Genomic DNA, 27,211 nt, shown 5'->3' on the forward strand with positions numbered 1-27,211 from the left:
GGTACGACCATTCATAAACCAAAATGATGCAGAGAAGTTAATTCATGCTTTTATATCCAGCCGGCTGGACTACTCTAACGCACTTTTCACTGGTCTTCCCAAGAAAACCACTGAAAGACTACAGCTCATTCAAAATTCTGCAGCTAGATTATTAACCAAAACTAAAAGGAGAGAACACATTAGTCCTGTCCTAGCTACTTTACACTGGCTCCCTGTTACCTTCAGAATTGACTTTAAGGTCCTTTTCCTCACATACAAAGCTCTACACGGACAAGGACCTAGCTACATTGCTAACTCCTTTATAAACTACACACCAGCTAGAACACTGCGATCATCAAATGCAGGCCTATTAGAGGTCACCAGAAGCAGTCATAAGAAGATTGGTGATTCGGCCTTTGTCAATTACGCCCCAAAACTATGGAACAAATTACCCATAAATATTAGGGAAGCTAACACTCTAGACATTTTTAAAAGACAGCTTAAAACCTACCTTTTTACCGAAGCATTTAAGTAATTTTATCTCAAATGGTTTTCCTACTTTTTAAAGTTGTTTTCTCTCTTGAACAGAGATCTTATTGGGATTTTTATTATTGTTTGAATTATTTATCACTTGTATTATTGTTTTTATTGATTTTATGTAAAGCACCTTGAGCTACAATTCTTGTATGAAATGTGCTATATAAATAAAGTCTTACTTACTTACTTACTTACTAAGGAAAAGCTAGACTTATCTCGCCAAGTCTCACTTACTTTAGCGAGAGTTCCGTTCCATTAAGGTGGCTTACTTTAGTTCTAGCTACGTAACCAAGGTAACTTATACTTCGGAACTAGCCTGATCCGTGTCAGGCTAAAAGTCAAGCTAAACTAAATTGTGTTGTAAAATAATTTCAAACAGGCGGAAACAGAATCTCAAAAGACAGTTCCGTCGAGTAAATTCCTGCGCGCAAACCACTTTAGTCCGTGTTCGGAAACGTAAATTCAGACTTTTTGAAGTGCAGACATTAATGATTTAGCTACATGTTTACTTAATCTCCAAAAAATATATTAATTTAAATAAACAAGTTAAGAAATAATGTCACTTTTGTTTTCAAAAGCCATTGGTTAATTGACATAAAATAAGGACTTAGAAACTAAGCAGAGCGTCTAGACAAGTTAAAATCAATTATGGCGTATCCGTTCTTTGACAACCCTGTGGTGGATGAAGGTGCTCAGATTATACAAAGAGCGTTTATCCCACCAGCCCCAAGGGTCTTCAGAGACAGAAGTAATGGTTCCCTGACCAGTATCTGTGGAAGAAGTATAGGTTCAGCAGGCCCAGCATAGTTTATCTAGATAAATGTAATTGTCATTCTTAAAAAAAAAAAATACATAAATATATATATATGAAATAACACTTTAGCAACTCTTAAGGATGGCAATGAACACATAAAAGCAGCCTACCATCCTTTGTAAAGAGTAATAGAAAGGAGAGTAGACTATAATAGTAGAAAGGAGGGTAGTAGACTTCAGTCTATGTAGGTAGGCCTAGACTATGTAGTCTGCAGGAATCACACACAAGGAAACAAACCCACTGTAGCCAAGCCTTGACACTGTTCAGTCTGTCTGCATCTGTCTATGTCTTTGCATGTGGGACATTCTTGAACGGGCAACTATGCCAGGAAATATGAAGGGTATACCTTGCTTCAAAGCAGTACCTGAATATTATCATCAGTTTTTCAGGTAATCTTGAAACACAAAGAATCAAGGAGGACTTTTTATTCAATTGTATAAAGTATTTTCATTGTTTAAAGTAGCCTATATGTTGACAAGCCTGTATATTACCTCTCCTCTGGCTTCCCCAATATTATAGGTGCAATATACTGTCCCCATGGGTATATCCAGGCCCATTGGAAGACTCAGGGGGTGACTGCCTGGTGCCCCCATGGTTGAAAGCGTTTCTAAAATGCCCAGAGTGGCAAAAATTAGACCAAGTGCCCTACTGTCTGCCATTCACATTGTGAAATATGCTTGAGTGCACAGGATGCCCCATGCAATAAATGACAGTGTGCCCTCTATAAATGTAAAAAGAGTTCCTTTATAGTATAGAAAATGTGATGCAGTACCCTATAAGGTGCCCTTACAATGGCCTAAATTGGACTGTTCCCATGCCGTTACTTCCAATGGAAAAAGGTGCTGTTATGAAGTGCCCTTTATGCTGCCCCTACATGACAGTGTCCCAAATGTTGCCCTTTCCAAAGAAGACAATTAGATTCTGTGCCCAACAGTCTCCCCTTATGTTCCCAGTAGGGCATGCTTTCCCAAAGTGAGGCTGTGACAACACTCGGCACAGCCACAGTCTGTCACTGTCCAAGCCCCCTCTGGATCTGTGGAGGCAGACTATGTTAATTGGAAATACTCGTAATATAATAATGATAGTCATGCTGAGCAATTTTAAATGACTGTTCTGCCAAACAAAGTGTGCAGTTTGGGTCACCTTCTGATCTAAAAAGTCAGTGCTGGATCTGTGCAATACTAGTCATTTCAGTGAATCCCCATTTAAGTCATGGTTATCTTTCCCTTTTATCTTAAAGCTCAGCATTTAGCATATCAGTTAATAAATGTGTGTGGCAAAGTTATTTTGAAGTAATTTTTGATTTTGTTCAAGATGTGAAGACAAAAACATTATTAGCCCACATCAAGTGCAATTAACCATGGCCTTCTTCAGTGTTTTGAATTTTATCCTACAATTTTCAATTGCTGCCACGTTCTTTTTTGGGCTATTATTCTCAATCTCCTGTTGAGAATATCGACCATAGGCTAGCCTGCCAGAACGGTTTCAGACAGCTCATCAAATTACGCTAATTATCAGTAGGCCTAAATGCATATATATATATATATATATATATATATGTTAAGTAGATTTGGTAGGTCTACAATTTACGCATTTTAACGGTCGTAATGGTTTGACAAGTTGTCTCCCTTGCCATGTTAATTGCGGCAACATTGCCCTTTTAGGGAACAAAAAAACTCAAAAAATAAATTTACGCTGCTGAAACAACACACCTCTGCTGCTTTACGCTATACTTTTTGCGACATAACTCCTCTTTTCGACGATCGCCTGATCTGGGCTGCACAGTCTAAGCTTATTGAGGTCTAGCTTGAATTAACGTTGCCTGTTAGTGGAACGGAACGTTAGTGGAACAGCTTGAGGCTTAAGTCTAAGTTGACGTTTACCCAAGTGAGACTTATTCGTGTTAGCGCGACTTGCGTTAGCGACGTTGATGGAACACCCCCCTGAAGCCGGGGAAAGGCGGAGGGAAATGCGCCTGGAGGAATGGCTGTGAGGTATCATCGCAAATGTGAGAACAGTTCTAAATTCCACAGACAGAACCCCCCTCTTGAACCCCCTCACCCTCAGCCTATCAAATTCGAGCCAAACAATTCTCATATGAATATATTTCAATGCAAAATAAAATTCAGGTTGTTCAAATTCTAGCCAAAAAAATTAGATCTTAAAAAATTGAAACCAAAAAATTCGAGCCGATCAAATTCGAGCCGAAAATGTCGATCTTTAGAAAATCCGATTGTAACATCCGGGATACAAAGGATAGGTAGAGCAATCGAGCCTTAATGCAAGACTTGATCACATCGGACCATTGGACTCACCAGGCTCTGGACTCACCGAAGCATGATTGTTTTCCCTTAGTCATCATGCGTTATCTCTTCTCCGCATGTTACAATCTGAATACAATCTTTTCCTATGGCTCTGGGTGTCCATATCTGCCCTCGATCTTGTGCGGCTGCTTTGGTCTGAAGATAACCACGCCCCTCTCGCTTGCACGTAGGATTGGAAATAAATACAGCACAGAAATAAATGTGTTCGGAAATATGTGGCGTTAGGAAATAAAAGTCCCATGAAATAAATAAATGTGGCATTAGGAAATAAAAGTTGCATTAAATAAATAAATGTCTTTACAAGTAGATAAATGGATTCAGCTGTATAATTATATGATGCTATATTTATTGCCACCTTTTTGTAATTTCAGAATTTATTTCATAGCCATATCTATTTATTTAATTTAGAATCAAACGGCATTCTATAACATTCCACTCATATTGATGCAAATTACATCGTATGCACAAAACTGCTCCCAATTGTCAGAACTTGTGTTGCAACAGCATCCCTCATCTAATTCTAATAATAATAGATTTGATTTGTAATGCACTTTACATTTGAAGCAAATCTCAAGTGCTAACTCTCACTGGAAGCAGGCATGAAAAAAGCTTCCAACCACTGCAGATCAATGATGTGTTTTGACAGGAACCCAATACATATATTTTGGGGGCGTTATTTTACGAGCCAGCACCTCGTACTGTCCTTTGCAGTCTCACAACATACCTACTGTAAAGATTAAATACACATATTATTAAAGACTTGGCTTAAATTTTGTTGACAATTGTTAATTGAACATCACTGACTTCAAGGCCAAGCAACACAGGGTTCAATAAAATATTTATTTTTGAACAATCACCCCTCGACAGTCTAGAGGTAAAAAAAAGGAAAAGGAAAACAAAAACACAGTACAAAATGACATGAGTAGCCTAAGGTTACCGTTAAAACAAGGTAGGAGAATATGAGACGACTTGCAGGCCTTGTGTCGTGATCGAAAGTGACAAGCCCGCAAACTGAGGTGGTGGAATGTGAGGAGCATCTGGCGCTGTACCACTCAAAGGCTGCTACTTTTATCATTACTCCAGTCAATGGGTGGTTAATTTAATGATCCGTAAAAAATAAACACAAATTCATAACAATAAAATTATCAAATCATTTGAATAGCAGTCAGCCCTGAGATTATAATTATTATTTTTTACATGGAAACAATACATAACAAACTCAAAATTCTGCAACAGTAAAAAAAACTTATTTGGTACAATGCATCTGGCTGATTAAACTGAACACACTTGCAGTGACATTTAGGGCCTGGGGTGACGTAACATGTTTAATTGACTTGGTTTGAATCAGACAATGTCGGTTTCACCGTGACACAAGAAAGAAACAGACCAGATGGCACAACAAAAGGGTTCCACAGTCTCACGGACACACAGGAGAGCCACGAGTTGTGTCTGTGTGTGATCTCTGTAACATTCCACCCCTGGCTGCGACAACCCGCCCACGCGCAGGTTTTTACACTGATCTTATACAACACAACAGCGCCCCTATTGGCGTTATGCAGAAACACATGCACATCAACTCCACATTATCCCCCCCCCTCTGCTGACCTAGGCTGCAGAACCTGAATGAAAAAGCAGAACTGTCAATCGCTCCTTCCCTGGACACACGACTGTGTCCAACCCCAGGAGGAGGAAATGTTTGCAGGGGGAAGCAAACTTTACATCACATGCTTGACTGGAGGAAGGCCCTGACCATCAACTGATTTGTCTGCGCACCATAGCTGGTGAGGAAAGAAATTGATATTTAGTAGTTGTCATAAGGCTTGTAGAAAGTTCCTGTTGAAACGTAAACAACTCGTCAGAAAAAGTTGATGAAAGCTGAAGAGAAATATGTCTGAACCATGGTCTGACATATCAACAAATTATATTATCCAGAAGCTGTGAGCGTCAAAGTCAAATCATGTTTTATAAATAAGCTACACACCAAATCCACAGCTCCCAGGACCTCTCTCTCTCTTACATTAGTAACAAGAGTGAATTGCAAAGATAACAGAAGAAGACATTTCCTGTCGTTTCCAAAGAACAAACTGACATGTTTATTTGAGTAGCCCTACAGCAAAGCTCAACCGAGTGTGGTTATAGGTAATGAGTGTTGGCTTACATCAAACCATGTGGGAAATGTAATTGAAGAATGTATTGAACAGACTGAAATTGAAACATAAAAATCAACTAGTGTCACAGGTCCAAAAAAAGTTATGGGAAAAGTTTGTTGGGGGGGGGGATTCCTCAGACCCACAAAGATGACTTTGACGGAGCATCTAAGAAGACAAAGCAAACCAAGTATCTGAATGGAAATAATTGGATTGCACCTCTCCTTGTCTCTCTAAACAGTCTGGTCGAGTCTTAGTAGGCTAAGCTGGGTTCAATACATAGAATTCAGGGGGTCCTGTTGAGGTGTTTCTACAGGGGAACCCAGGGTTTTGTAGAGGTGTTTCCACAGGGGACCCCAGGATTCTGAAGCTGTGTTGTCTACAGGGGAACACCTGGTTCTGCAGAGGTGTTTTCTACAGGAGAACCCAGGGTTCTATAGAGGTGTATCTACAAGAGAACACAGTTCTCAGAACTCCCGTCTGCAGTCTAAACATTCAAGCATAAAGCAGATGTGCAAAGTGCTGTAAGCCAACCGAAAAAAACAAGGCGCGTATGTCTGTCTGAATGCACAGTTAGACTGCGTGCCTGCATGTCTGATAGTCTGCATGCACAGTTAGACTGCGTGTCTGTGTGCAAGCAGTGACAAAATAGCCGTGAGATGAGCCAGGTCCTCTCTTACTGATAATCTGAGCAGGATACACAGGAGGGCCAGCCAACACGATATAGATAATACTGCACCACCTCGTACTGTCCTTGGCAGTCTCATTCGCCAAGCATCACTCAAAAGTGCTTCCTGCTCCTACAAATCCCTCGTTTGGTGGAGGGGTGGGCAAGTACATTCACAAGATGAACAAACTAAACCATACTGTCGTCATCTTCTCCTCGGGATCCTAAATCGCGATCCAGTCAACTGGCCGACTGTTTAGTGCAAGTCAGCCGTACTTCCTGAACTCACCCCCTGGCCCCGTGCCTCTCTCTCTCTCTCCGGCGAGGTCACGGTCCCTGCGCTGTGTGATGTGGCGTTTACAGAAGGGTCACAGACAAGCCATAGGGTAGCTGAACTAAAGATGGTTCCTCCTCCTCTCTCTCTCTCTCTCTCTCTCTCTAGGCCACCATTCTAACAGCGTTCCCACAATCCCCTGCATGGAGTGACCTCACTAATATCTTCGGAACACATAAGAGTAAAGCTCTGGGTTAACTGCAAACCAAAACGCCACAAGATTCCCCAGAAATAAATAATCAAAGTCAAATGACATACTTACAAAGCTTTACAAAATTAAATATCTGAAGATTGTTATTCATTTCATTCAAAAAGGAGAGAAAAAACCCATCTCCCCCCCCCCCCCCCTCTCCCAAACTCATAAATAATTACAAAGTTATGGCACAGTTTGGATATGCCATTATGAGAGAAGTGAAAACTTAAAAGTCTCTTCCCAGTAGTGAACTGGGTCCGTCTTGGCCTGGGCTGTCCCGGTCAGTCTGGACAGAGAGGGCGACGGGACCAGACCAGCCAGCTGTCTAGCGGCGTGTTCCCAGTAGAGGGTTTGTTAAGGTTTGTGGGTGTTTTTTTTCCGTTCCATCTGAGCCTGCCTGTCAATCAGCAGGGCAGGGTTCCGCTGTCACCATGGTTACCGGGCTATCACGACAAAGTCTTGAGATCGCCACAGTTGAATGTCTAGCGAGAGAGACAGACCAAGAAAGAGAAACAGTCTTAGTAATACCCGTATCAGACAGGATGGAGAAAACCAAACAAGAGATATTGCATACATATTGCAGTTCAGTAGCATAATAGCATTTGATGTGTCAGGGCTAACAGGTCTGCATTGGCTGAGTGCTTGGTAAGCTAATGCATTAAAGACTAGATGTAGGACTAGGTGGTAACTTAATTCACACTGACAGTAACTGCAAATATCTTTGCAGCAAGTAACTGCAAATGACTCATCTGGCAGGGTTTTGTAGCTGAACTTGGGATTTAAAATATATTATTTTCCCTCCCCCCCATTGCTTACGAGTTGCTATCCTACGGAAGGTTCTTTTTTTGCATGGCCCAAATATTCTGGCGTTTCCCTTATTATTGCGGAACCTTTGACAGCCCAAATTCAGATGCAAAAATCTGCATTGGTGAAAAAACAAAAGGGAACAAGCAGCATGTTCGAACCTCTGGAGGGAGAGGGAGGGAGAGACAAGAGGGAGGGATTAAGAAAGAGAAAGGGCGTTCAAGGATATCATGAGAAAAAAAGGAAGAGAAAAAAGGATTAAAAAGGAGAGAGGGAGAGAAAGAGACACAATGAGAAAAAATTTGACAGAAAGAGGGAGAAAAGAGAGACAGACAGAGAGAGAGAGAGAGAGAGAGAGAGAGAGAGAGAGAGAGAGAGAGAGAGGAGGGGGGGGGGGGGAAAGAAAGAGAGAGAGAGAACAAGCCCAGCATCAGACAGTCTCACCATGTGAACCAGGAAGTGAGTCCCGGCTGGGCAGGTCACCTGCTGTCTCTCCTGGCCCCCGGGGGGCCTTTCAATGACTTGTTCTAGAGCAGGAAGGAACCAAGAGGTCAACCTACACGAATCCTAGCAGCTTACCGCTAGCTTGTTGCTGAGCCAGCCTCTCGACAGGCCCTTTCTGGTTTTTATGATAACATGTCAGTTTACTACCAGAGAAGCAGCTGTGAGGCAAGATTTCGGCAGGAGTGATGCAATAGATTTCACAGCAATGGCCAATGACAAAAATAAAACGACTGGTGTTATAAAATCTGTGTGTGTGTGAGAGAGACACACACCAAAAACACATATCCCCACACAAATGTATTGATCAAGAGTGAGCTCTTTACAAGCTCTGTACGGTGGATGCGACGTCAAAAGAGGTTGCCAAGTGACGATTGATTCTCACCTTGTGCTTTCTACACTTCATAGAGAAGTTCTCTTCGATGAGCACACAGTCTGCAAACACAAGAGCACATCAATCAAGTAAAAGACCCAGTGATTCATCCCCCGGGAGCCTTCGAGCTTGCAGGGAGCATGAGCTGGCTGTAGATATGCACGCACTGCTAAGAGGCAGCACACTACGTGAGCCAGGCCCTCAGTCTGAGACAGCCAGACCTAATGACCAGTGTGTGTTTAAAATCGAAAAGCAGAAGCAGCGATTGCTTATTAGGCTCGGTGTCCCGCAGCTTACAGTGGAGATTCACCCTGATGGGTTCATATTCATCATAGGTCCAAGAGGAGCTAAAACATCAGTGCGATTTGCAACACGCAGTGGTATTTTCACTCCTGTTGTAAAGACTCAGGCTGGGACATGTTGGCCCTGCGAACGGGGATTTACAGGGTTTGTATGAAACAGTGGGAGAGGGTGTGTGTGTGTTTGTGTATATACGTGTTAGTGTGTGTGTGTGTGTGTGTGTGTGTGTGTGTGGAGGCTGGGCAGACCTACCTGACTGCAGAGCACATCTGTAGTGATATTTGTTGGGGCAGCCTTTGAAGAAGCAGCCCAGCGTGGCACCTGGGTTATGGCAGCCAGAGCAGGTCTGAAAACGGCACAGAGAACCAGACTTCAGCATTAACCACGTTCCGGGCCAATGGCAGAGGACAAACACGTTCTTCACCGGACCACGTTTCCCATGATCCACCTCTACTGTCCTCTAGCTAACAGGAGAGCTAGCAAGTTCTAAACGAGATCAAAAACGTACAAATTGAAATGCAAGAATAAGTCTAGTCATCCTAATCTTGGATGATTTGACTGGTAATAATAGCCCTCTGGGAAGGTCACACAGAAGGTCATCTTACCGTCTCCTGCGCCACCTTGACTGCCTCCTCCAGTCCGTACACCTTCCCCTTCACCAGGAACACGCCTGCAGACCAGATGCAGCAGTCCTCGTGCAGCCAGTACTCACACGGTTCCAGAGGCACCACAGGGGGGGCGTACCAGTCCTCCGTAGCTCGGCCCCCAGGCCCAGTCCTGGCCGCAGCCCCCTCCAGGACCCCTGCCTCCTGCCTGGACGCCTCCAGAGACTCGGCCCCGGCCCCTGGCCTGGCCCGCTTGGCCGTGGGGCTGCTGGAATGGTCGGTGTAGCTGGCCCGCCTGGGGTGGTTCCCCGGCAGGCTCTTGTCCTGACTGTGTCGGGGGGCGGGGCGGTGAGACCACACCCCCGGCGGCCGAGCACACTTCCTCCCTCTCCTGCTGAAAGACGAGTCAGAGTCGCTGTCCTCCTCCTCTTCCTCTTTCACACCTGTGCTGGCGGGGGTCTTGGCCCTGGGCCTGTAGCCCTCTGGGTAATAGGGTCCATGGAGGTCTCCCAGGTCCAGGGCGTTGGCTGACCCACCACACAGGCAGCAGACCAAGGAGTTCTGGTACGGGCTGTGGTTGGAGACCCGGCCAGGCTGCAGGCAGGAGGTGGTGGGGATGGCCCCAGGGATGAAGCCCCCTGAGCTGGCCTGCTGATGGCCCTTCTTCAGCCTGGCTGCGTCCTCCTCTGGATAGTTGATGACGGTGCAGGTGGACGGGACCCGCTTTCGCTCCACCTGGATGAAGGGAGAGAAGCTGTCCATGGCCCTCAGGTCCCTCTTCTCCTCCTTGTAGTGGAGGTACTTCAGCCTGATCTCCGGCTCCTTCGGGGAGAACATGGAGGGTTGGCAGGCATTGTATTTCGGCCTTTTCCTCTTGGAAGGAGGCACTTTGCTGGCCGAGGCCTTGGCCTTCTGCTTCGGGGGAGATTTCTTCTCAGCTTTTGCTGGTGAGGAATCTACCGTCACATCGACGATTGAGGGGGGCTCGGGGTCGGATAGGGGTGGGGATTCTTCAGCTGGGGACCCCTCGTCTGTCGCAGACTGGGGGCTTTTTGGAGTGAAGCTGTTGTGTGTGTGTCGAGGAGGAATGGCGAGTTCCAAATCTGAGGTAGACTCTGTGTAACTGTCGGTGTTTTTGTGTATGCTATTTTTACCCTTTTCCAGTGTGGGTGCAGAGTGTAGTTTGATTTCGATCTCGGGAAGGAGAGCGGTGTTCTCCTCGACTTCCTCCTGGCCTACAGATAAGGAGCCGACAGCTTCGGGCGCACTTATCTCAGTCTGCATCTGGGCCTGCGTAGCCTTGATTTTCTTGCTGGGCCGCACAGCTCCGGACACTTTATACCAGGTGGGATTAATATTCATCACTATGGCCTCCAGCCTCGTGCCCCTCCCAGAGCGTGGGGGCAGTTTCTTCTTCTCAAAGCTGTTCTGTGCCAGCCTAGCGTTACCATTCAAGTGAGGGGAGCGAGCGCCGTCCTTGTCCTTCTCCTCCAGAGCCTCTGACGCAGACCCGTCGTCCGTCAGGTCGATGACGGTTTCCGAAGCCACCGAGCGAGCGTCCTCCAGGTGCCCTCTGGAGCCGGGGTCGAACGCCGGCCCTTCGACCGCCCGCGTGTCCCGTCCCGCCCTCTCCAGCTTGTCCCGGCGGGTGTCCGCCGGCGAGTTGTCGGCGCTGGGCGAGTTGCACGCCTCAGGTAGGAGGTACACGTCTTCCAGTGAGGTAGCAGAAGGGGATACAGGGTCCTCCAGCGGGCTAGCGTACTCCCCGCCAAGGGCGCACAGGTCTCTGGTGCTCCTGTCCGGAAGCAGCGCTGGATTCTCCGTCCTGGATATGAGGAGGAGCACCTCCGAGTCCCTCCCCTCCCGTCTCCCGTCCTCGGTGTCGGACGCGTGGCGCTCCGGTAAGGACCCGGCGCGGACGCCCGAGTCGGACCGGCTGCGTAGGCCGTTCCTCAGCCCTCCGTTGCCGGAGGCCGTGTCCTGAGACGGACGGCGCTCCGGAGGCGTGCTCCGGCGCCCGCGTCCGTCGACGGCCCCGTTAGTAGCGGCGTGTCCTCCGTTGAGCTCGCGAGGCGGCGGCGTTCGACACGCCCCCGCCGCATTCTCGCTCGCCGCCCGAGTTGGGGACACGGCGTGGCGTGTCGGTTGGGACTGGGAGGCTAGGTCTAGGGGCTTGTCTCCCTGCTGGTGCAGGTAGTGCTGGCTCACTTCCTGGTTGAGTTCCACCATCTCCTCAGACTCTTCTTCCAGTTTACAAGAGGTGGGGCAGAGAGAGAATTTGCTGATAGACGGTACGCCGCACATGGGTGAGTGCTGGGACTCATGGGTGGAGAAGACGTGAGACCTGCTCACATAAGACAGTGTGACCGTAGTGTTGGAGAAGGCGTTGTCGGGTTGGATCTGGTCTCCAGAATGAAGCCTTTGATCGGACGAAGGCTCAGAGAAGGGTAGACCTTTGTTGCTGCCGGAGTTTGTGTACCAGGAGGAGGAGGACTTGACCACCCGTAAGGGATCCATGGAGCTGGCTTTCGGGTGACATTCCTCACTTCTCCTGGTGAGGTCGATCACAGAGGGGAGGCTGCAGGTCAAGGAGAGGTCTTGAGGCTGGAGGTTATTTGTGTTCCCTTGGGGTTGCTCCATGGCAACTGCAAAAGGGACAGAAAGAGATTGCTTGAGGTTTTATTTTAATAGCGAAACACATTTAGCTGTTTGTAGTCAGCCAATGAGAGATAATCATCAAATTTCTAACAACATTTCATGAACTACTTTTGTCGTCTATGTGGCATAATTTTTGTTATCCCAAATAATTTTCCATTAGTTGATAAATACATAAACAATAACATTAATAGGCAAGCTTTCTAAAGATATGCATGTTTGACTAACGCGCTAGCTGGCTAACAACTACATGAACAATACAATCAATGTAGAAATATTTAATTATGATATTTCATATTAGAATAATGTCACTGGTTTGAGCCAATGTTCACGTTGGTAGGTTAATGTTAGCAAGTATTGTTAGAGTTTTGATCTACAAATCAACCATAAACTAGTTTTACTATTTGCTAACAAATGCTGACATTATCTAGCTCACTGAAATGTTGCTAGACAGCTAGCTAGCGAGGTAACTATGCTAACCAGCTAACTCTCCCAGGCTGACGTTTTCATATCGCGGATTCACCCTCGGTCATCGCTTTAAAAATGCATTTCACTGACAGACCTACTGTAAGTAGTAACAAGTAGGGCTCTACCTTGTTGAATAGCTAATGATGTGGTCGATGAGTTATCAATATTGATCTAGATAGCTTGATAGCAGTTGATACTAAGGTACGTAGGCTACTGATGACTTCATCTGACGTTAGCTAGCTATGATTAGGCTAGGTCGCTAACGTTACCAGTGTGCTTTCTGGGCCTGCATAGATGAGACAAAGAGGGAGCGTACTACGCTGCCAGACGTCGAAACTTACCCACCGGGAAAGACTGGTGGGGGGGTTCAACGTCCAATTCAACAATTTGTCCCACCAGTCATGTCGTTCGGGAGCCCATCTTTCGCCGACATCCTTGATCACCTTATTTGATAAGAGAAAAGCCCACCTCCGGTTTGTCGATAAAACAGGATAATCCGTACTTCTCTGAAAACAGTTCTCCGTACGTGAGATGCACTTCAACAGCAGTTGTCAGCTGGCGATCACAGTGAAGCATTGTGGGAATACACAGGGTGTGTTCTGCAATGACTGTTTCATTGTGACTACTGTATGTCAGACGGTCATAGCTGTCTTTTCAACATAAATCTATTCACGTTACTTTTTAAAAACAAGGCAATACTACGTTTAGTTGATTCGTTTATATGTTTGTTTATATTTAGTTGATATGAATATTAAAGTCCTTGCGGTTAACTAGATTTTTTGGGTTGGACTGCAGTTAGAGCTACTTATTTATGGGGTCCAAATTGTCAGTTTACAAAACCCCCAAACCTCAAAATTTACAGTAGAATAGTATATCGTTTTGTACTTAAACACGTTTGGATGAAGCATCAATCTATATCTGACTAAACACTACACATTTATTGTAACGGTTTCTTACAGGGGCAGCAGAGACAACTTTGTAACTCATGGGTTGTTTATCAGCCAGACCACAACTACAGGACATAAATAAGAAAAACAAATATATAACTGTCCAGTTAGAGAAATGACAGATTTGAAAATATTCAAACACATGGTGCAAAAATATTTATTGCTAATAAATCTGTTGTCAGTTGGTGTACATTTGCTGTATATTTACAATAAGAGAGTACAGTGAGAATGGGAATGAGCAACAAAACCCCAAAACATTTAAATAAATACACAGGGACTGCCACTGAACATGACTACAAACATAACCCAAGAACTCCCTCCCATAAACTGGACCAATATCATTACAGAGATGGGAGAAAAATTATATAAATGTAAATATATATATTTATATTCATTTTTATAATAAGCAAATCCCATCCATACGCATTCAGCAGTCACCTGTCACGGGATAATTTCAAAACGGTCCAAGATTTCAGGAAAACAATCTATGATGTGTATTCACCATATACAAGCCAACACCTCAGGCATTGAATGAGCAATATCCTGTGCAACAGCTAGTTTACTTGTACAGTGATGCAGGCAAATATTTTCTTCCCATAGCTTGTTTATTTAGCAAGACTTCCATCTGTGCTGAAATGATAAGGGTTTGGAGGAAAGCTTCAACATGTGCACACTGACCACACCAAAGCATAATACACAGGCCTGAAGGCAACATCGTTCCTACCATTGGTTATGTGAGGGTTATTTGATCATCGATGTGTTTAGCCGTCACTTACTCCTTTGGCTAATAACAGTCTAAGGAGTTAAAACAGTAGTTTACTCAGTCACGATTTAGTGTATGCTTGATAAGACGCTTCATTAAAAACAATACAGAGTATTTACAGTAAGACATGGCAATCAAAACGCAAAACAAATGTCACAGTAACTGAAGTGCATAGAATGCAGACTCTTCTTCTATAGACATGAAATTGAAACTTTATACCATGTGTTTTTTTATATATTGTATATATATATATATATATATATATACACATTGCGTGTGTTTGTGACCAGTGTGTTTCTAAGTACATTACAGAGCTAAAATATAGTGAGCCTCTAAACATGCAGCGTTGGTGGACTACACGTCCCCGTCAGAACTCCTTAGTGTCTTTGTTGTCGAACAGGTGGAGTCTCTGCTCAGCTGTCAGCCCTTCCTTCAGACTCTGCAGAGAGACAGAGACAGAATGAGAGGGGGCGTGGGGGACACAGAGAGAGGGGGGGAAGGGGGGAGAGAGAGACACAGAGAGAGGGGGAGGAGAAGAGAAACAGAGACAGACAGAGACAATAGACAGAACGAGAGAGTGGGGAAGGGGGGGATGAGTACGAGAAAGAAAGAAAGACCGAGAAAGAGAAAGGAGGGAGAGGGGAGAGGCGGGGCAAGAACATGGGGAGAGAGAAAACAATTGAAAAAAAACGTTAGTGATCAAGTTGAACAGAAGCTCTTGAATCACTCCCGACCATCCTGTGAAGTGTGAAATCTGACCGACCAGTAAGCCCTTCTATCTTTGTTAAGATAGAACACACACGCGCGCAAATATGACATGCATTCAAAGTCATACAAATCAACAAAGGAAAGAAACCAGAGGTAAAAGACGATGAAACACTTCCATCCGTACAGTCAACCACAGTGTGAAGGCATTGTGGAGGGAGGCGACCTGGTGATCGGAGGCCCGTGGTACGAGAGACAGAGGAGAGTCACCTACAGGCAGGACACCAACAAGCTGCACATCGCCACACACTATGTTATGAACAGACATCCTACAGTCTCACTCACACACACACAATATACATACACAGACATCCTGCATAGTCGCACGCACACACACACACACACACACTCCATAGTCTCACTCACACACACACACAATATACATACATAGACATCCTACATAGTCTCACTCACACACACACACGAGCATACTCTTTCTGTGCAAGATTCCCCCGCTTCTCATCCCGAGTAATAATCCCCGCAGACACCACTGTGGGAAACCCCACAACATTCCTAGATCGACTTTGCCCTCCAAAAGGTCAACCAGGCACCGTTCTATAGTGTGGGTCTGGGTTTGGTTTACCTAAAAGGAGAAGGGTAGGCCTATCGGTCCTCAGGCAGCCCTAGCTGTCCCAGGGCATGTCACGACTCACAGACTGAGGACAGAAGGGGGGAGAACACACCAGTACGTGTGTGTTAGACGAGAGAGAGAGATCCATCTCCACCAGGATGTCTCCTGTTAGTTCTAGCACATACACAAGGTGGCTGGTACACACATGCAGTGATTGGTTACAATCCACAATTAGGAGGTCAAATGGTCAATGGTCAAACGTCTATGAGGTTTTGTGTGTGTGTTTGTTTGGGGATAAAGCGAATGCGTCACTGGAGTGTGCAATTACAATGCTGTTACAGTGGTTGACCGCTAGGTGGCGGTCTGCGACAACACAAAAAAAGTGCACCTTTCACAGAGCAGGGAGACCTCTACTGGCTGTGACCGTCTCCTTCCAAATAAAACTCTTTTAGTCTCTTTCTGCGCTGGTCTTGCAGACTAACTACAGACAACCAAGTTTACAACCCCCTTCCCCCTTTCATGTTTTAAGTACCGTAACCTCCAAGACTGTTATGTAGGTCTGATTGGGACGTGTTTAGAGCTGACAGCTGGTGCTGGGACAGTGTGTGAGGGCGAGGGGACCCTACCTTTGACCTCATGGTGCGCTCTGAGCGTTTGGCGGCGGCAGCGGCCATCTTGAGAATGTCTGGGTTGCTTTTGGACTTCATGATATCTGAGAGGAGAGCGCAGAAGGAGCTCAGTTTGACAGTAGTGCTAACTGAGCTGACTGTATAACAGTGCTGCTAGCCCCAGCTCACTAAAACAGTGCTGCTAGCCCCAGCTCACTATAACAGTGCTGCTAGCCCCAGCTCACTATAACAGTGCTGCTAGCCCCAGCTCACTATAACAGTGCTGCTAGCCCCAGCTCACTAAAACAGTGCTGCTAGCCCCAGCTCACTATAACAGTGCTGCTAGCTAGGTTAGAGAGGAAGTGTATCAGAGGTGTGTATTAGACTTACTTATACATGACTATACAGATAGATGGTTATGGGCCGTGTGTGTGTGTGTGTGTGTGTGTACCGTAGCCTCCTCGCTCCACCTCCTCCAGCGAGGGCTCCCCCAGGGCCTCGTGGGCCAGCTGCAGCTGGTCTCTCAGCCGGCCCAGGTCCCGCTCTGCTTTGGCCTTCACGATGCTCAGCTCCGTGTAGATGTCCTTGTACTTGTCTGTCGCATACTTCTTATCCTGGGCACACACGCAAACACACACACAAACACAATCAGCATTTAGAGTCAGTTTTTTATTTTATTTTTTTGAGTTGAAACTTCACCTCTGACAAACACGTACTCTTTGGGCTGCCTGAAGTTCATCCTTCAGGGAGTTGATCTCCTGCTTCAGGTACTGCACCTCCGACTCCTTCACCCTCAGCATCACCTGCACAGACACAGCAGCAGGTCACAACCAGCAGCACCTCCATACAGTGTCAGGCCTGCTGGGATGAGATCCAGTCCTTGAGACTGAGATTCTGTCTGGGACGGAGACTGGGACTGAGACTAGACAAGGCCTGAGTCCAAATCTGGCCTGAAATTAGAACTAGGACTGGGACTAGGACTGTGTCTAATATTAGTACTGGAACTAGGACTGGGACTAATATTAATACTGGGACTACGACTGGGCCTAATATTAATACTGGGACTAGAACTGGGCCTAATATTAATACTGGGACTAGGACTGGACCTGGGCCTAATATTAGTACTGGGACTGGACCTAATATTAGTACTGGGACTAATATTAATACTGGGACTAGGATTTGGCATGGGCCTAATATTAGTACTGGGACTAGGACAGGGCCTAATATTAATACTGGGACTAGGACTGGGCCTAATATTAGTACTGGGACTAGGACTGGTCCTAATATTAATACTGGGACTAGGACTGGGCCTACCTCAAGCTCATACAGCTCCTTGCCCTGGACCAGGGTGCAGCAGTCTCCCTCCTCACTGGTCATGGAGCGCATCTTGGTGATCTCTGCTGCCAGACGGTTGTTCAGCTCCTGACAACATAATGACAACTAATTCAGAACTGGTGTGATGCGTGTGTGTGTGTGTGTGTGGAGGGAGAGAGAGAGAGGTTGGGAGAGAGACTGAATGAGGGAGTGAGGGCGAAGAGAGAGAGAAACTGGTGTCTGTGATCATATATACAGTATGTGTGTATACCTGGTTGTGTGCGTTGAGCTCCTGGTTCTCTCTCTGACACTGGCGGAGGGCCTGCCTCTCTGCCTCCAGCGCCTGGGCCAGGTGGGCATTCTCCAGGCACTTCTGGGAGTACTGTTCTGACAGCACCTCGATCTCCCGCTGGAACGAGCACAGCTCCTCCCTGCAGTGCGCACACACACACACACAGGGTCAAACACAGCCTCGGCACCAGAGAGAGAGAGAGAGAGAGAGAGAGAGAGAGAGAGAGAGAGAGAGAGAGAGAGAGAGAGAGAGAGAGAGAGAGAGAGAGTGAGAGAGTGAGAAAGAGAACAAGTTTGAGTAAGAGAGGGAGAGAGAAAGACAGGCAGCCAGACAGACCGGCAGGCAGATAGGTATGCAGACAGACAGCCAGCCAGACAACAAGCAAGCCAAGCAGGCAGGCAGGTAGCCAAACAGGCTTCGTCCTTGGGACGACTTAAACTGTGTCTGAAATTCCAAAGCTTGGCAAGGTCGTCCTGCTACCTCAGCGCCCGGTTACCATGGTTACAGCTGGCACAGCGAGACACACACATACAGGCATTGTCTGCTCATCCTGAACCCTCCCGACAGCTTGAACCCTACAGCCAGCCAGCCTGAGTTCTCCACGCAGCCAGACAGGCCCTGAACACTCCACACCACCCAGCCCCTGTACCTTCCACCCACCCACCCAACCCACCGCTATACCCTCCAGCCACCCACCCACCCAGCCCCTGTACCTTCCACCCACCCACCCCACCGCTATACCCTCCACCCACCCACCCAGCCCCTGTACCTTCCACCCACCGCTATACCCGACACCCACCCACCCAGCCCCTGTACCTTCCACCAACCCACCCACCCACCCAGCCCCTGTACCTTCCACCCACCCACCCCACCGCTATACCCTCCACCCACCCACCCACCCAGCCCCTGTACCTTCCACCCACCCACCCACCCCACCGCTATACCCTCCACCCACCCACCCACCCAGCCCCTGTACCCTCCACCCACCCACCCAGCCCCTGTACCTTCCACCCACCGCTATACCCTCCACCCACCCACCCAGCCCCTGTACCTTCCACCCACCGCTATACCCGACACCCACCCACCCAGCCCCTGTACCTTCCACCCACCCACCCCACCGCTATACCCGACACCCACCCAGCCCCTGTACCTTCCACCCACCCACCCAGCCCCTGTACCTTCCACCCACCCACCCAGCCCCTGTACCTTCCACCAACCCACCCACCCCACCGCTATACCCTCCAACCACCCACCCACCCAGCCCCTGTACCTTCCACCCACCCACCCACCCCACCGCTATACCCTCCAACCACCCACCCACCCAGCCCCTGTACCTTCCACCAACCCACCCACCCACCCACCCAGCCCCTGTACCTTCCACCCACCCACCCCACCGCTATACCCTCCACCCACCCACCCACCCAGCCCCTGTACCTTCCACCCACCCACCCACCCCACCGCTATACCCTCCACCCACCCACCCAGCCCCTGTACCTTCCACCCACCGCTATACCCAACACCCACCCACCCAGCCCCTGAACCCTCCACCCACACACACATTCAGCACCTGATCCCTCCACCCACCCACCCACCAAGCCCCTAAACCCTCCACCCACCCAGCCCATGAACCCCCAACCCACTCAGCCTCTGCACAGAGTTTCTGAGGCCACCCAGAAACAACCTCAGCCTCAAAACAGCCTCGGGGACAGTTTGTTGAGTCATGTACATCTCTGTGGGAATCTTCCCCTGGCTCTGATGATGGCACGGCCATGCTAAACCCACGCGCTAAAGTCTGCTACGCGGCGTCATCAGTCAAGTCAGTCAGAGCCCAGCTGCCCCACAGGTCCCTGGGAACAGTAAGCCCATCACAGCGTGGGCAGGTGTGAAGATGCAAGCAGCGAGCCTGTCAAGTCGCAGCTAGTCGCCTGGCTGCCGGCAATACATCCGAGACTGAAGATTCATTAAAGTTATAAATCAAGGAGGTTTTATCTCCATCTGTCATCTACTTGTCAAGCGGGAGGGGAGTGTGAGGTGTTCTGGGGAACTGACGCGGGCTAAAGTCAGGTAGCAGAGTCAGCGCCTCGGAGCGCGAGTCAGATTTCAAGTGAACGTCTTGAAACCCTATTCTTGTTGCGACAAGGGAACCGTCCCGGGGTTCCTGGGGGAAGGGGGTTCAAACGTACTCGTGCTGCCTGCGGATCTCCTCGATGTCTGCGCTCTCCGTGTTGTTGCCCGTCTTGCGCACCTTCTCCAGCTCCTTCTCCAGCTCCGACCGGTGGGCGTTCTTCATCGCCTCGATCGCTACGGCAACCACAAACAAAGAGGGGCATTGAGAGGAGGCCGGCTCCTGGCGGAAACAACCTGCGGACATTGGCCGTCGCGTAACGGACTTTTATTTCGGCTAGAACAACGAGCGTCTGTTTGTCACATGACCAGAAGTGTTTTGTAGGCTATTTCAGGGATGTGTTATGTTGTCCATTTGGGTCTGTGTTTTAACAACTTGCATCACACATTTACCTCACCTTAATAAAACAGTCATGAGCATCTCATTAACAACTAAACTGATCCCACTGGAGTTGGGATTAGGCTTTGATCTATATACTGTATGTGTGTATATAGCTCAGTAATAGAGCATTTGACTGTAGGTCAAGGGGTCTGCTAAATGAATCCATTACATTAGGACAGTCTATCTGGGGTGTTACTGACCAAGAGCATCAAAACAGAGGTTGGGATCTGATCCAAGGCCAGAGATTAATGGACGTCTTTAAGAAAGGAGTGACATTTAGGGTAAGTCAACAACTTCTAGAGCGAGCTTCACCTCTCAAGCACAAAATGAAGGGGGCACACATGATTTACCTGCCCCATAACTCCCTGCTCGGTAACTCCCTGCTCGGTAACTCTCTGCTCGGTAACTCCCTGCCCCGTAACTCCCTGCTCCGTAACTCCCTGCTCCGTAACTCCCTGCTCCGTAACTCCCTGCTCCGTAACTCCCTGCTCCGTAACTCCCTGCTCCGTAACTCCCTGCTCCGTAACTCCCTGCTCCGTAACTCCCTGCTCCGTAACTCCCTGCTCCGTAACTCCCTGCTCCGTAATTCCCTGCTCCGTAACTCCCTGCTCCGTAACTCCCTGCTCCGTAACTTCCTGCTCCGTAACTTCCTGCTCCGTAACTTCCTGCTCCGTAACTTCTTGCTCCGTAGCTTCCTGCTCTGTAACGTCCTTCTCTGTAGCTTCCTGTCAGAACAGCGTACTGACCAGAGATGGTGGCGGCCGTCTCCTCGGCCAGCAGCCGCTCCTTCTCCTCCTGCAGGTTCTCCAGCTCGCGCTGGTGCTTCCTCAGGAGCTCGTCCACCACCCTCTGGTGGGACTCCTCCATGGCGGTGAAGCCCCGCTCACAAGTGGCCTGCAGGGCAGAGGACACACAGTCAGTACACACACACACACAATCAGCACATAAACAACCACACTGAGCACACCCACAGTCAGCTCGCACATACTGTCAGTGCGCATAGACACACAGTCAGAACACACACAGTGAGCGCACAACAATGCACATCCACACGGGGTCTCAGCTAGGACCAAGAGTTGTTCCTGACCATGTGAACCAAACCAGGGAAAACTCTAGTGCCTCTGCCTCGACCAGGGCTGAGATACTGCTCCACGGACACCGAGACTGCAAACACGCAGCTAAGCTACAGCACGTTAGCCATGAGCCGGCGGTTAGCGGAGGGTTAAAAGGACAACAGAATACTCGAACATGCTAAAGGAATGCGTGGGCAGCAAAGGGGTTAGACCACATGCCCTTACTCCCCCCTAGGGTGAGCAGAAGTCCCAGCCAGGTTTGTGCCGACTCTGGGCCGCCTCTTATAAAAATGTCAATTACAACTCAAGTTCATGTCTGGTGTAATGTCTGAATTCTGTTGCAATCGTCTGAGCGCTTATGCGCGTAAAACCATGAGCCGTTGCTGTTGGCCAACTGTTTGGGTGGAATGTGGGATTGGAGCTGGATCCGCAACCCAACTCGTGAAAGGACTAATTCGAAAAAGGATCGAGCTGGCACACCGCGCCAGCCAGTGTCAAACGAGGAAAGGCTGCCAGCCTCGCACTAACACCTTTAGGTAACGCGGAGAACGGGGAGTAGGGGGTGGGAGAGGGGAGTAATCCCAACCACCACACTTTTGAAAAGTGAGCCATTCACCAATGCTATTATAATTACAGTGCATGTTTCCACAAGAGGGGATTTGAATGGCCTTCCGTCTGGCTCGACCCAAAACCTAGGCCCACTTCCGTCCTCTATTCAGAGACACTAATCTGAGTGCTCAGTCAGAGGTTCTGCCCCCTGCTCTCCCTGCCACGGCCCGGACGGCCAAACGGGGCCGCCCCGGGCCTGTTTTCACAGGGATAACTCTCCAGAGCTCGGAAGCCAGGCCCGGGAAGCCAACTGTGAGAGCCGTGCTGAGCCAACTGCCCCCCCGCAGGGTAAACGGAGACTTCCTGCTCTGACATCACGGCGAGCAGCACCTGCGGTTTTGTTTAGATACTTGTTCCGTGCGTCTCGGTTGGCGCGTGTGAGGGAGGGAGAGAGAGAGAATGAAAACGATAGGGGTAGAATGAGAGAGAGCAAGAGAGAGAGAGCAAGAGAGAGAGAGACAGAGAGAGCAGGAAAGAGAGAGAGACAGAGCAAGAGAGTGCCAGACAGACATAGAGGCCCCACATCCTGTTTAGGGGTGAGGGGGTTGTGGGTATACACAACTGAGTACTTCTAAACTATTAAAGACTCAATACAGGAAGAGGTATATATATACACACACTGTGATCTTTAAAAGACATGAACTCAGCAGACAAATCTGACAAGAATTATAAAATGGTTCCTTGCTCAAACTCATTGGCCCCTCATCAAAAACCCAGCCGATCTGTTGCTGGCAGAAACAAGTCTAAAAGCTAATCTGCATATTGAAACTACCTTATATGGAGAGTAATGCATAGTAAACACTTATAAACTAAGCTGAGTGAAAATCATTGTTTACACAAGCATACATTTAAATAAGTTTAACCATTTGTTGGCACTATATACTGAGCAATATCATTTTTCTATTTGTCTGGAAACCAAACGATTAAACCAGTTAATCATTTGCAATTCGTTTTGAAATAATATTCACATGTTGTTAACCAGTTAGAAAAGGGAAAGTTTCAGTCTGTAAAACTAGACACAAACAAAGACAAAGAGGTAAACCCCATGCATTTTTCTGAGGTAAAAAAATAAAAGATTGATAAAAATACAATAAAAAGACTAGAATAGATTTTCCAAAACTTGTTTTGATCACTTAATTAAAAAAATGGGTAAACTCTTTGTCTTTGTAACCAGTCTACAACGGCTGAGGAGAAGAAAACATTGTTAAGCACATCAAACTAACACTACAGAGGAACTCATTTAATAAGCAACTTAAAACTGGACAACTCGCCTATATGTTCACACTGAATATGTTGATGCATGTTGGAACTGAATACAAGTCGTGCCCAAACATTGGCTCAGCTAAGCTAACTTTTTGACAAGGTTCTGGTAGCGAACCGATCAACAAAATGGGTTCCTCGGCAGGCTACACAACTTAGCATCAACGATCACATGCACTACAGGACAGGGTTAGTCACCATGCAACACTGAAGGTTACAGAGTCTACAGAGAGCAGAGGAAAGGCCAGCAGGGTTAGGTAGGCGAGGAGGGGGTTGGGGAAGGAACGGAGGGGGGGAGGTGGGGTGGGTCTGGGGGTGCCACAAGGAGACACAAGGCATCACGGATGGAGAACAGCAAGGACAAGGGAACGCTTCCACCTTCAGGCTTTCCAGATCTTTCTCGTATTTCAGCCGGAGCGTCGTCGTGTCTCCCTGCTGCTCGCGCCGCCTCATCTCCTCCGTCAGGGCCAAGACCTGGGCCACCAGCTCCTGGAGACGCTCTTTGAGGGCGGAGGGGGAGGAGTCGGTGGGCAGCGCTCCACGACCCTCCGGGCCGTCAGGGGCATCTCCTCCCGGGCCGAGCACACTTCGCAGCTCCTCCATCTCCCTCTGGAACCTCTCCAAGATGTTCCTCCTCTCTGCCTCGTGCTTCTGCTTCAGGTTCTCCATGCAGACGGTGAGGGAGTCGATCTCTTTCACGTTCTCCTCGGACCGCAAGCGCAGGGTCTCGCCCGCCTTGGCCACTTCTTGCCGGAGCTTCTCAACCTCCTGTTCGTAGACGTCCTTCACCTCACGTAGCTCCTTCTTGTGCTTGGCGATCATGTCTTGGAGCTGAATGGCCTTGTCCAGGGAGTCGATGGGCTCTCCCTCAATCTGAATGTGTGTTTTGGGTGTTGTTGTTTGGTAGTCTCCTCTTTGGCTTTCCTTGTCTGACAGACGATTTTGAAGGTCTTGCAGTTTGCATTGGAGATCTCGGTTCTGGTTTTTAAGCCAAAGGCAGTTTGGACAGTCGGAGCTGCGAGTTTGAACCTGGCTGGCGTTCGGCCGTAGGACATGTTGGAATTTCAGCCTACTGAGGAGATAGGAGTTGTGAGCCTCTGTCATGGCGTCCGACAGATACTCCGACCAACGTTTCTTGGGACTGCCTGAAAAGCTAGCTAGCACCAAGGACATTAGCTTGCTGTTGGTCGACATGGTGACGGCGGAGGCAATTTGGGTGAATAAACGTACTTTCTCTCGTAAAGTCTCCACTAGATCTTTCAAAACGACAGTGTCGGACACCGTCTCAGACGTCGTCTCTTCGCCGTCAACCTTCATCGGAGGTGCTCGTCTGCTCACCAAAAGCAGAGCACTCTTCTCTGCCACCATCCGCTCAGCAACGCACCTTTCAAAGGAAGGTTCACTTTGTGAGCATCCGGGGCTGACCTTAATAGCGCCTAACAGCTGACTCCAGAACTCCACTCCCGCTACCAACGTCTCCACCAGCCTCTCACTCACTTCAACCCGCTCCCCTCCTGCCGTCTCAAGGCAATCTGTGCTAAGCAAAGCGCTTCTCCAATCGCTACGCAACTTCTCCACGTTACAGTCTACCTTCACCAGCATCTCTAACACCGTGCTGAGGGCCACCGACTTCATCTTGAGGTCCCCTGCTACTTCCTGTATAACCCCGTCGTCTACAACCTGCTTCTCATCCGTCTGCATCCGTTCTTCATCAACAACATGTGCCGTCGCTTCTTCTCTAGCCCTACTTGCTATCCCCTCTTCCCCTGACCCGGTTTGCGTCGTCCATCTTTCATTCTGCGCCTCTAGAAGCTTCCGACTTCCGACCCAAACTGCCTCCTCACACCTGGTTTTAAGCTCTGCGTTCTGGGCTTGGAGTTCCCTACAGCGCCCCTCTGTGGACTGGAGGAGCTTGTCAGTCTCGGCCAGCTTGGCCTCCGTGGCGGCCAGCTGCTCTCTGAGACGCTCTCCCTCCAGCGGGGACTGGTCCGCCCGGCCGTCCTCCATGTGGAACCCCAGGCCTCTCAGCGTGGCCTCCTTCAGCTGCAGTCTCCTCTCCGTGTCCTTCAGACTGTCTCCCAGCATCTCCAACGTGACCAGGGCTTCATGGAGCCTGTGGGACTTCTCGTTCAGCTCTCTCTCGTAGTACTCCCTGTCGATCGCGCTGGCCTTGCTTTCAGCCAGCTGCGCCTTGACGCGGTTCAGCTCCTCCACGAGCAGCAGGTGCTGTTTCCCTTCCTGCAGGGCGCCCAGCTCTGCTTTCAGCCGGTCTATCTCCCTGTCCGCCTCGGTGAGCTGGTTCAGCATCTCCTGGTAGCGCTGGGTCAGCGCTGCGTTCTCGCTGGTCAGCAGCTCGACCCTCTGCGACAGCGTCCCGATGGTGATCTCGTGCATTTCCGGGTGGTCTTCGATCTTGCAGAGAGGGCCGTACGGGTTTTTGAGGCTCTCCACCTTCTGCTTGTGAACCCTTCCTAGCATGTCCTCCATGGTCAAAAGACGAGACTCGTAGTCTCGGATGCTTTCGCCGGCCTTGGCTAAGCTCTTCTTTATGGTTTCGTTCTCCGCCTCCTGTTGATACTTCCATGTGTCCAGAAGCTTCTGACAGCTACCCTGTCTATCTACTTCCTGACTCGCACCCTCAAGTGATCGCAGTAGCGTAACTAACACACTCAGGGTTAGTGGCTGGCCTGATGTTAATTCCTCAATCTTAAGAATCCTGTCTGCGCTATCATGGATGACAAAACTAACTGTTTTCTGGACAGGTTCGGGGGGAGGGCTTTCCGAACTGGGGGTTTTGGGTGTTTCAGAAAGGCAAGGTTCCTCGGCGGAGGCGTGAGAAAGCGAGAGGCCAAGCTGTGCCTGCATATTGCGCTTTTTCAGTTCTTGCAGCTGCAGGAGCTCTTTGGTCTCCTGGTACTTCTTTGTCAAGCTCTGAGCTTGAGAACTAACCAGTTCAGGCCTCTTCGTCTGGGCCGCAACATCGGCATCCAGACCGGTCGGATGCTCCAGCTTGGAAAAGGGACCAGAGACTTTGTTAACACACAGCAGGGGGGGAAGTGAAAAAAAGAACTAGGCCTAAGGGTTTTATGAATTATTTGGCCCAATTTTCAGATTTACATGAAAACATTTACCATATTCCATTTGTATTACATTGTACGTAATTATGTAAATGAACTATTAATGATTTAAAAAAAAACATTACAAATAGGTATCCATCATAAGATTGTAATTATAAGATTGTATATTAGAGGGCTGGAGAGAGAATAAATGGCCTTTGTTAGTAAATCACAAGAGATCATGCACATTAAACGGTTAAAGGTTATTTCATGGGGTAAGTGATGCAAAATTAGTACTAGCTAGATGGTTTATTTAGAGATGGGAGGCACACTGGGTTATACAAAAGAAAGAAAGCCTTGTATCTACTTTTCTAACAATCCAAAAAGATGAAAATGATTGCACTGTAATAATGCCAATGAAGCCAAACTATGTCGTTCTAGTCTTAACTGTGAAATTATACTCTATTAATACTTAATCAAAATTAAGAATTAAAAATGATGTCATGACATAGCCTAATCATATGCACAATTAATATGCACTTTTCTATGGACTGAACAATTACCTGATATTTAGAAACCTAGACCCCTTTTTCAAACGCAAACAGAAAACATCTGGGTTCTGTTAAACCCTCAAGGCACCCCATCCTGTCAACTGAAAACTCTTCTACTCCATCAACCTGGACAACGATCAGCCCTCAATCTTCTCAGAACTATAAACACGGCGAGGTGATTCTCAATCAAGCATA

At 48.1% G+C, this 27,211-nt stretch overlaps 2 protein-coding genes across 9 annotated transcripts in view; both read right to left on the reverse strand.

The window, feature by feature from the left end:
- Positions 1 to 4,479: 4,479 nt before the first annotated feature.
- On the reverse strand, positions 4,480 to 13,232 carry si:dkey-94l16.4 (transcription factor 20). Of its 7 annotated transcripts, none has more exons than XM_067245395.1 (6): positions 13,047 to 13,232; positions 9,579 to 12,223; positions 9,226 to 9,319; positions 8,686 to 8,735; positions 8,244 to 8,326; positions 4,480 to 7,477 (listed from the first exon to the last, which is right to left on the reverse strand). In XM_067245395.1, the coding sequence occupies exons 2-5, from the start codon at positions 12,216 to 12,218 to the stop codon at positions 8,279 to 8,281; spliced, it is 2,832 nt and encodes a 943-aa protein (XP_067101496.1). In that variant the 5' UTR covers positions 12,219 to 12,223; positions 13,047 to 13,232; the 3' UTR covers positions 4,480 to 7,477; positions 8,244 to 8,278. The 7 variants fall into 7 exon arrangements, 6 of the variants coding, with proteins under 6 accessions (XP_067101496.1, XP_067101493.1, XP_067101497.1 ...); XM_067245392.1 differs by having other exon boundaries at positions 13,043 to 13,232; XM_067245393.1 differs by lacking the exon at positions 4,480 to 7,477 and adding an exon at positions 7,864 to 7,962 and having other exon boundaries at positions 13,043 to 13,232.
- A 557-nt stretch (positions 13,233 to 13,789) lies between these two features.
- Positions 13,790 to 27,211, reverse strand: part of mprip (myosin phosphatase Rho interacting protein) — a 36,961-nt gene continuing 23,539 nt past the window's right edge. The window contains exons 16-24 of one of the 2 annotated variants that reach the window (XM_067244455.1): positions 21,214 to 21,361; positions 20,145 to 20,262; positions 17,941 to 18,100; positions 17,670 to 17,777; positions 17,072 to 17,158; positions 16,807 to 16,969; positions 16,374 to 16,459; positions 15,760 to 15,832; positions 13,790 to 14,850 (exon numbers count right to left, since the gene is read on the reverse strand). In XM_067244455.1, the coding sequence (XP_067100556.1) occupies positions 15,800 to 15,832; positions 16,374 to 16,459; positions 16,807 to 16,969; positions 17,072 to 17,158; positions 17,670 to 17,777; positions 17,941 to 18,100; positions 20,145 to 20,262; positions 21,214 to 21,361 (903 nt within the window). In that variant the 3' untranslated portion in view covers positions 13,790 to 14,850; positions 15,760 to 15,799. The remainder of the gene's footprint in view (positions 14,851 to 15,759; positions 15,833 to 16,373; positions 16,460 to 16,806; positions 16,970 to 17,071; positions 17,159 to 17,669; positions 17,778 to 17,940; positions 18,101 to 20,144; positions 20,263 to 21,213; positions 21,362 to 27,211) is intronic. The other variant, XM_067244454.1, reaches the window with a different exon arrangement.

This window comes from Osmerus mordax, chromosome 10, assembly GCF_038355195.1.
Source record: "Osmerus mordax isolate fOsmMor3 chromosome 10, fOsmMor3.pri, whole genome shotgun sequence".
NCBI lineage: Eukaryota > Metazoa > Chordata > Actinopteri > Osmeriformes > Osmeridae > Osmerus > Osmerus mordax.

What these genes read in the sequence shown, in the direction of transcription:
- si:dkey-94l16.4 (XM_067245395.1), bottom strand. Translation starts at nt 12,218, where the DNA reads ATGGAGCAACCCCAAGGGAACACAAATAACCTCCAGCCTCAAGACCTC. An exon ending in CAGATGTGCTCTGCAGTCAG is followed by an intron (nt 8,736 to 9,225) that starts GTAGGTCTGCCC and finishes TTGTGTTTGCAG; the next exon opens with ACTGTGTGCTCATCGAAGAG. An exon ending in TGAAGTGTAGAAAGCACAAG is followed by an intron (nt 8,327 to 8,685) that starts GTGAGAATCAAT and finishes TTCCTGCTCTAG; the next exon opens with AACAAGTCATTGAAAGGCCC.